This window comes from Ambystoma mexicanum, chromosome 3q (genome assembly GCF_040938575.1).
Source record: "Ambystoma mexicanum isolate Mex_15411 chromosome 3q, UKY_AmexF1_1, whole genome shotgun sequence".
NCBI classification, from domain to species: Eukaryota; Metazoa; Chordata; class Amphibia; order Caudata; family Ambystomatidae; genus Ambystoma; species Ambystoma mexicanum.
The window spans coordinates 13933581-13942654 of NC_090926.1; the positions used below are offsets into that span (position 1 = coordinate 13933581).

At 46.7% G+C, this 9074-nt stretch overlaps 1 protein-coding gene across 1 annotated transcript; it reads right to left on the bottom strand.

Annotated features, from left to right (window-relative positions):
* Positions 1–3964: 3964 nt before the first annotated feature.
* ATF4 (activating transcription factor 4) lies at positions 3965–7510 on the bottom strand. Its single transcript, XM_069652941.1, has 3 exons — positions 7173–7510; positions 5494–5793; positions 3965–5029 (listed from the first exon to the last, which is right to left on the bottom strand). Exons 2-3 carry the CDS (start codon positions 5705–5707, stop codon positions 4050–4052), a joined length of 1194 nt encoding a protein of 397 aa, XP_069509042.1. The 5' UTR covers positions 5708–5793; positions 7173–7510; the 3' UTR covers positions 3965–4049.
* Positions 7511–9074: the final 1564 nt, after the last annotated feature.

Genomic DNA, 9074 nt, shown 5'->3' on the forward strand with positions numbered 1-9074 from the left:
CCAAGAGTGGCCATGACAACAACAGCCCACACACGGGAGGGAGGGGTGGCACTGCTGCACTTCCAGAGATACCACGAAGCATCACAATTGAGGGTACTGAAGGAATGGGTGGCAAACACCACTCAACAAATATGGACCTGGCAAGATGTTGCTGTGGTGGGCGCCCCACTCTCCAACCTCCTAAGGAACAAAAAGGGTATCAGGCACCCAAACACTAAAATCAGTGTAGTCATGAGGTCAACCCTTGATGCCTGGTACTCGGCTGTCAGAGAGGAAACATAACCACAATCCCATCACCGTTCGGGAACCCGGACTTTCTCCCAGGACTGAATCCCAATGCATACTCTGCCTGGAGGCAGGCAGGCTTTTCCAAAGTCAAGGACATGTTTGAAGGCCAAGCCATTAGATCATTTGAGGGCTGTTCTCGCGACTTTGGCATACCTTCTAAGGAAAAATTTCAACATGTGCAACTAGCGCACTCTTTGTCGACTCCCCCATATAAGGAAGCAGGGACAAGGCCACTGACAAAATTTGAGACGTTCCCGACAACCGATTCAGGATCCAACAAGTTGATTTCAAATTTATATACCCTGCTGAATGAACAAGGAGAGGGCGTCTGTTGGGTTTATATGAAGAGGTGGGAACAAACACTAGGGAGAACAAGATCCCGATCCCAGTGGCAGGAAGTGTGGTGCGAGATGCCGAAACTCACTCGGTCTATCCAGCTGTGGGAAATGTGGCAAAAAGTCCTCCTGCAATCTACACGAACACAGACTGGAAATGCTGGCAAGGCAGTCAACGGGGAGATTGGAAGCATGTCTGGTGGTAGTGTCCGGAACCTCTCAGCTTTTTGCATGGACACAAACGGGGAAAATGGTCCAAGGGGCAGAAGACTTAGAGGAAAGCGTGTGGTTGGCGGGCATTTGGGATCAGGAGCGGCAAAAGCATAGCAGGGGTCAACGGAAGGGGATAATAGCCCTCATCGCTAGATGGCCGATGATGGCACAATGCTGGAAAAAGAGGGATTCCCCTAACCAGTTTAAATGGCTCCAGAAGGTATGGAACTGTATTGCACTAGAATGGATGACATGTAAAATACAGGGCTCCCGAGATGACTTTCAGGCGATCTGTGGGGATATACTGCAATATCTTCAAAGTAACTCCATGCTTCAATGGCGCCCGCATAACATCTTAATCTTGAACATTCTGATTACCCATTATCATGACTGTATAGACGGCTGTGTCCCCACAGCCACCAAAGGGGAAGGGGGATGGAGAGGGACTGTTATGAATTGAATTGTGTTATGGAAAAATAAAACTACTTGAAAAAATATATATATTGTAAATACTAAAAAGTTAATGTGACAAATGCTTGTTTGTAAGTTGCAAGTTGGCCCAGTGAGCCAAAGTTGGTCCCAGACAGCTGCTGGCGTCAAGATAACCAGGATTTTACATCCATCACCTGGCATTTGGAGCAAGAAATGTACTCCCCTTTGAGAATTCGTAAGATGTTTGGACGCAGGCAGAAGCAAGCAGATGTACTCTGCTGTCTCCCAGGGAGTTATTGTCAAGAGGATGCAATTGGGTGCAGATCATATGCACCGACAAAATGTGAAAGTAAAAATCCCTTTAACTTATAGTGGATCTGTCATTCCCGCAAAGATGTTGGTTCATCAGAGCATCGTTATCTGCAACAACAAAAAATTATAGCGCAGGTCTCGAAGAGTGAGCAGGTGCCTTCTGCCTCCATTTGGATGAAAGATGTGCTGCAAATTGCTGCATTGGAAGGTTATCTTGTTTAAGAAATTCAACCTGTATTAACAAATCTGGGGAAGGTTCTTGGAGCTGTAATCTGTGTTTCTGCTACAAGTTTATTCAAGAGTCAAAATATGGCAAAATGCGTAATGTGATGTTGCTGATGTTCATGGACTGTGAGGGCGGGTCCATGTTTTGAAAACGTGTTTTCAATTGTAATTTTAATATGCTCAATAAATGTGAATACAAAAGATAGCTTTCCTAGAGTAGAAGCAGCAGCTTAATTAATAGCTGCCAATAACTACTTATTTCATTGTTTATTTTGATGGCGCTTATATAAGTAAATTGTGTTTTGAAGCACCCACAGGGAGGGAACATGGGAATGAAAACAATGAAAGATGGTGGCGAGCTAAGCCACGTGAGCTTTCAGAACGTGCAAGTGCAGAGAGGGATAAGGGAGCGGGAAGAAGTGGTAGGTGTATCAAGAGGGAAGTGCTAAGAAGTGGTCAGCTGCCAATAAAGAGTACATGTGGCGACACATGCCAGTGAGTGCCAGATAAAGTGCTGGGGTGGAGGTTGTAGGCGATTGGGTGTGGGAGACCAGAGCCCGGGAGGATACACTGGTGACCAATCTTGGCAAATGTGGGATTTAACAGGAGGGAAGGAGGTGGTGAAATGTAAAGTCTTGAGGAGCTTCTGGATTTGAGGCAATCCGGATCAAGACTAAGAGGGAGGCTGTTCGATAGGAGGGTGCCTGGATTGGCCACCAGAGAAATGTAAATATCTGAAGGGAGTATTTAAGGCTATTGCAGTAGTCTAGCCTAGAGAGAACCAGGGTTCTAGAGATATTGAACTTCTGGGGGGTTACGCGAGGCATGGTATATAGTTTAACTTGCCACTGGAGTACACAATGTTTTGAATAGAGTTGCACAAGATTAAAAAGCCACCTCTACCTCTTTCCAACAGCTGTCAGAAAGCGGTTGCTATCGGCATGGGGCGGATGCCATAAGTGGAGTAACAGGAAACATATGCAAGTAACTAGCTTGCTAAGGAGGAAGGTCGGTGGGAAGTATAAAGGAAGCCAGTGACCCATGCAGTTATTACGCTTCAGAACAATCTGGCAGATCCAGGCACAGCAAAAGCATTTGCTTTTGGATTGTAGTTTTATGAAGGGGCGAGGGTGCCAGCTAGCAGATCTCCCCTTCAGAAACAACTCCTAGCTTGCACGGCTGGTTTTGTGGTCATTTCTCGTGTGAAATGTGTACCATGCATTGTGGGTGTCCTCAGACAACTAAACACCACGTCTTTGAATTGTGAACTTGGTGTCCAACACGTGAAACGGTCAGTGTGGAAACATACAACCTGCAACTGTGTGCAAACTTGTGTAGAGTATGAGCAATAGTCAGTTTGGAGACTTTCCAACGTTCTCACCTCTTTTCCAGTCCACTCCCCTAGGTTCTTACCTGTCTACATAAAGTATCCCTCAAATAGATTAAGTTGTTGGTCCAAGCAGGCGCCTTTTTGTCAGTTGTGATCAGGATGAACCCGTCATGCAGAAGTAACTACATTGGGCTATGCTAGTGACTTTCATAGTTGGGTTCCCATCTTGTGAGTTTCATGCGCAGTTATTCTCTACTTTTCTTGTAGTTACAATAGTACTGTTCGCATTGTGTTGCGTAACTGCTACTGGTGTTGTGTACATGAGTGGCAAGAATGAGCAGTTCTACGAACTTCTAGTGACAGTAATCTGTGTGTGATAGATGAATTTAGCTGCATGGAATGCTTGCTTCTCTCTTGGGAGAGAACGGTGAACAGATGGGATGGTGCAGGGTCCCTATGTGCACCTATGAACATACCTGTACTCGAATCCACATAATATTACAAGGTATTGTGGAACTATCAATATGCAATATCGATTTGAATTTGGTGCCAGGAAACCACCAGTCTTCATTGTGCCACACTAGCATTTAAAGTTAAAGGCAGTGTCCCGGTTACCTCACTTGAAAGGGTTACGTAGCCAAATAACTGTGCCCTCTTCCCTGTGCTTGGTTTCCTCTGCACAATAAATCTTGATACATCTGTCAGAGAGCCCAATATGCCAAATTTCAGAAAAGCTGTGGAGCTTCAAGACCAATACATTGGCGCAGTAGAAAACCAGAACGTAACTGATCACTAACCATAGCTTTCAAAACAAAATCAGACAAGATAGTTAACTAAAAAATAATTTATTTAGCCTACACCATACTAGCACAACCAGCATTCTATATACACACAACGCACGCACCATACCATAACTATTTTATGCTTTTTGCACGTTTGCTTTTGGCCATTCGCACTTCCTCCATCAGATCCTTCAGATATTGGATTTCCTTTACGAGGGAGTCCACCTTCTCCTGTAGGACATCGTTCTTGCCTTCTAGCTCACGGCACTCAGCCGAGATGGCTTCCTGCTCAGCTCTCTTCTTCTGTCGATAGCGTGTGGCTGCGGTCTTGTTCTGTTCCATCTTTTTGGTTTTTTTGTCTAGTTTCCTCTCACCACCAGCTACCTTCACCTTAGCTAACACTTTGTCATCAGTCGGGGGGTCATAGGGCTTGGGTCTCACAGAGATGGCAGTCTCAGTGCTCAGGCCAGGTTTTACTGAAGCTGGACTTTGTTGAGGCTGCTCCAAATAAGAGGGACTTAAGCATGGGCTCATAGGGGACTCTATTGAAAAAGAAGCGCTTGATTTTGGGGAAACAAGGTAGGAATCGGGGCTCAGGCATATTCCGCTATCATCTGAGGCCTCTCCCTCACTCTCACATTTAGTTGGTGCCCTCTTCTGGCGTTCAGAGATATCCACTTCACTGCCTAGCTCGAGGCTAAAGGAATTGTCAGGGGTGAGTGACAGGGAATCATGGGAGGGAGAGAATACACAATGCTCAGGTGTTGATGTCTCCTGTTTAAGAGATAGAGCAAATACTGAACTGCTCGAGAGCTCCACATGCTCTGGGGTGGGATCCAAGGGAGAGAAAAAAAGGGTGATTGGGGTCACTTGTTTAGTCGCCAATCCAGACTTGGGGGAATAACTTAATGGTTCAGACACTGGCTGAATGCCCAGTGCCATAGGTAAAGGGGTGTCATCTAGCAGATCACAGGAGTCTTCCAACGCTGCCATGAGATCGGCTGGCGAGACAGTGGATTCCATATTCTCTGTTCCCAACAGAGAATCAAAGTCATCAAACAGTTTGAGGTCCATCTTCTCCACCATCCAATCCATGCCAAAGAAAGCATCATCTGAAAGAAAAGGACAATCGTTTAACATACAAGGCCAGGAGAGGTATCCCTGACAATGACACTCGTGTTAAAAAAAAAAAAAAAAAAACGCAGCAAGATAGGGATGCGCTGAAGCTGTTTGGTGGCACTTGTGTGCATTCCATAGCCTGGCAAACCGGGTGGTGAGACGAAGGTTTATGCAAAAAAGACAAGCCACTACAGGTTTCACTGAACATCAGTCAACTGCAGAAATGAAGCCAGGCACTGGTGGCTATTTGAAGAAGGGTGTAATGGAGCCATGGAGCATGCATGGCCGCAATACCTCACAAACCAAAAACAGTGAATGCTGCATATATGAAAGGCGGCAGAAGAGACTGCAGGGATCTACAAACATTTGTGCTGGATAAAACCCAAAATGTTAGCAGATGCCAGCCAAGCTCACAGCAACAAGAATGTTGTACATTTCATACATAAAGTAATCTTACCCTCACTTCTGACTGTGGTGTGGAAGATGGAATCCACAGACAGCCAATCAGAGAGGACATCTTTCGTCTTGAGGCTGGAAAACCCTGGTGATGGGCGGGGCCCTGCCGCCTCGAAGCAGTCATCTAGGAGACCCAAGTTGTCTTCAGCCGCCAACGACTGGTTGAGGGGGGACAAAAAGCCCCCCCACAGCATCGCGTCGGTCGAGAAGTCCATCTCGTGGGATTTTCAGGGTTAGTAAAAACGACGTGAGGATTGCGTGGTCTGTTACAGCAGTACTGCTGCGGGATGCCTTGAAAAACCTGAAAAAATAACGAACAAATTTAACATCACAGTTAACATTGTTGTATTCGCACTGCATAACTGTCAGCACTTTAAAAAAGCACGCTGCGGTGGCTAAATATGGAATACTGCTGTGGCCTCGTTGAGACTGACATGGGCGGGACGGACAGCTGCCGCCATTTCACGTCCGGAATTACAGAGACCTGTAATTCTACAAGAGCGGACATTTTGGGAGTTGCCTGTGTGGTAGGAATGGCAGCGGGCCAGAACGTGCTTCCGACGCCCCGTCGAACAGTGACCGTAACACCAGGACAACCGGGAGTAACAATGCAAAATGTAACCGGGATCATGAACATGGCGTGGGGTAGCAATGAATTATACGGCGGAGTAGAGGCCGCCATTGCGGCCGGCAACTGGGTGTCGACTTTAACACGTGCACATTTACAATGAACCATGTAATTGGACCACCAGGGCCCATTAGAAGGATGCTTCTGGGAGGAACAGGTTACAGGGCGGATGCTTAGCAGCAAGGGAGAACCAATGTGCGCCCTTGCTTTTAAATGCACTAGTTTCCTGGGGACTAGTAATTAAGACGAGTCCTCACGAGAGACTAGACAGATTTACTCAGTGTGTTGAGGGACACGTTGCATTGTCAGGCGAGGGAATGCTGCTGATTAATAGGGCGGGTCCCTATGGTAGGGAATGATCCAACTAAAATGGAGTGACTAAGGCTTCTGGCCAGACATTCCGGGTGGTGTCAGCGGAAGCAATGAGCTTCTCTAAACAGTTTCTAAAGCACTACATTGAAATACTTGGGCGCCGACAGAGGAACCACAAGATACATGCATTTCAAAGCCGTCACTGAATTTTCGAGATCAATGGAAGACGCTGCTTCTGTCACATTAACTAGCGTCGTCGAAATTTGGAGTTTGCCCTTGAACCCCCCCACACCCTTCACCCCACCGGCGGGGTCCCATCCTTACGACACACTGCTGTCAATCACCCTGCCCCCACGAACTCAATATAATAACGCCGATAGCACTGTTAAGTAGCCGCGTTCTAACACCAGTGGCAGACTTCATAGCACTAGAGTAGCGTGCTTGCTAAATAAACAATCGCATCGGCCTCCACCCCCCCAAACTCTGGATTAGTGTACGCCTGAACAGCATCTCTTTCCGAACGTATACAGATCGGTACTATTATCGCCCGATGTTATCAGTAAGTGCGCCACTTCATCTCTAGTAGACAACGCCACAATCCCGAATGGCGTGTTTCACTTCCCCATGTAACTATTTACAACCCCCGATTCTCGGAAACGAAATGTCATGAGCCCCTCTCAATCCACCGCCACATCGTTCTCCATAATACGATTTTTTTTAAAAAACGGCCCATTACTTACGCCATGGTTGCTCTGCCCGGGTGACCGCCTCGCTGCCTGGGCCTTGCTTGCTGCCGCTGTGCGCCCCCGCTTTTACACAGCCATGGCGGACTAAGCAACGAGGCCGCAGCGGCTCCGCACAATCCTCACTCTCTCAAATCTCTACGGTACTGACGTGGCGGGAATTGGTGCAACCTCTTTTATAAACTACGCCGCCCATGTATCCATCCGCCGACTACAAGGGGACTTGAAACGCAAATTCTCGTCTTTAAAAAAGCGCGGTTTTGGGTCGGCGAAGATGAAAACAATCAATAAGTTCGACAACTTTGCGTACAAACTGGATATCTGTGGTTTTTGGTGAACAATTGAAGGAAAAACCCATTAGCCTTATTTGCCCCCTCGTTGTGCGATCTTGTGTATCCTTGCGCCAGCGGTTGTATGGGGCGCCACACTGGATGTACACAAAATGTATACGCGTTTAAAGTGAAACACATATTTGCAATTAATATTGCGAAGGGCATAAACGTTAAGCGGTATTATAGGTCTTGATCAGAGCAACGGGAACGCGTTTTTGTCCCGGGGGGATTATTTCATCTGTTGGTGGAAGGATACATCAATATTACTAGCCGTACGTATCCTCCTGAAGGATTCCTTCACATTCTAAAAAGGCGAATTTTAAAATGTAAAGATATCGACCAGCTGAAATATTCCCAGCTCGCGAATGGGCGCGGAATTTTCGTATTAGAATAAAGGGTACATTGATTGCCTTATGTTAACAGTCCTCTCCCACGAGGTGCGATAACAATAAGGGCAATATTTAAGCTTTTGGACCACAGTGATCTGAACATTTCGATTTGACAATATTCTTAATTATCGGAGGCGTGTGCGGACCCAATTTGACAATATTATAAAAAGCTTTGTTTTTATTATGCTGTGACGTCATGTAAACCCAATCGCGCACGCGTGGGAGTATTCCGATCATGTATGGTTTGATCCGGTCGAGTTAGCGCAGATGTCTATTAAAAAAGGTCTCTGTTTCAAAGCCACAACCACGTGGTTGTGACGATGGCCCCGCCTTCCACTCTCCACTGAAGAGTTGCAATTCGGGAAACTCCCATGCTTGAGGGGAATGCAGTGGGCGGTGCAAATGACTGCCACACATCTAAGATCGGCGTGTATGCGCTTTACTGAAAAATGTAATCTTGTATGCCAAGTACGTATTCATGACGTTGGCCTTGAACTTGTTTGAAAAGTTAAACGCCATTTTGAGTAGGCCGAACGACATGACCCGGTTACTTACCGGTAATCTTTATTATTTCTTGTCCTGCTCTTTCTTCCTCGTCACAGTTTTAACTTTGACACCCCTCCTCCACTGACAGGAACTCATTTCTAAGCTTATTTCTTCTGTCCCTTCCTAGGAGGCATAATACCTCCATCACCCACTTCTTCGCAGTTATTTCTGTCCTCTGGACAGAGTGTGAAGATGTGGATGAGCCTACAACATGCCCCTCTCGCCAATCAGTGATCACTCTCAAATAAGGGACGGACGCAGGGAGGCTCGATCAAACACGTCTTTATTGAATTAACACTTCTCAGGAACTGCCTGAGCTTGAACACATCTCGCCCCTCCCCTTCCTGTTGCCCCGTGTTCCTCTCCACATGACACAGGAGTTGGTGACGACATCACACCCCCCACCCCCCGATACTAAACATAAAGTTCGGGATCATGGCATCTCCTCAATGAGACAATGTGGTTTTCTTCGAGTCCTTTGCGGCCTCCCGCTATTTCTCTCACTCAATTCCGGCGATAGCCAACGTGGCTCATCTGTGCCAGAATCCTCCATGTCTCCTTCGTAAGGTGCGTCTCTTTCCCATGTATCTCGTGGTGTGCAAGGCTCAATTAGGGGTTTGATCCCTGGCAGT

What these genes read in the sequence shown, in the direction of transcription:
- ATF4 (XM_069652941.1), bottom strand. Translation starts at nt 5,707, where the DNA reads ATGGACTTCTCGACCGACGCGATGCTGTGGGGGGGCTTTTTGTCCCCC. An exon ending in CACCACAGTCAGAAGTGAGG is followed by an intron (nt 5,030 to 5,493) that starts GTAAGATTACTT and finishes CTTTTCTTTCAG; the next exon opens with ATGATGCTTTCTTTGGCATG.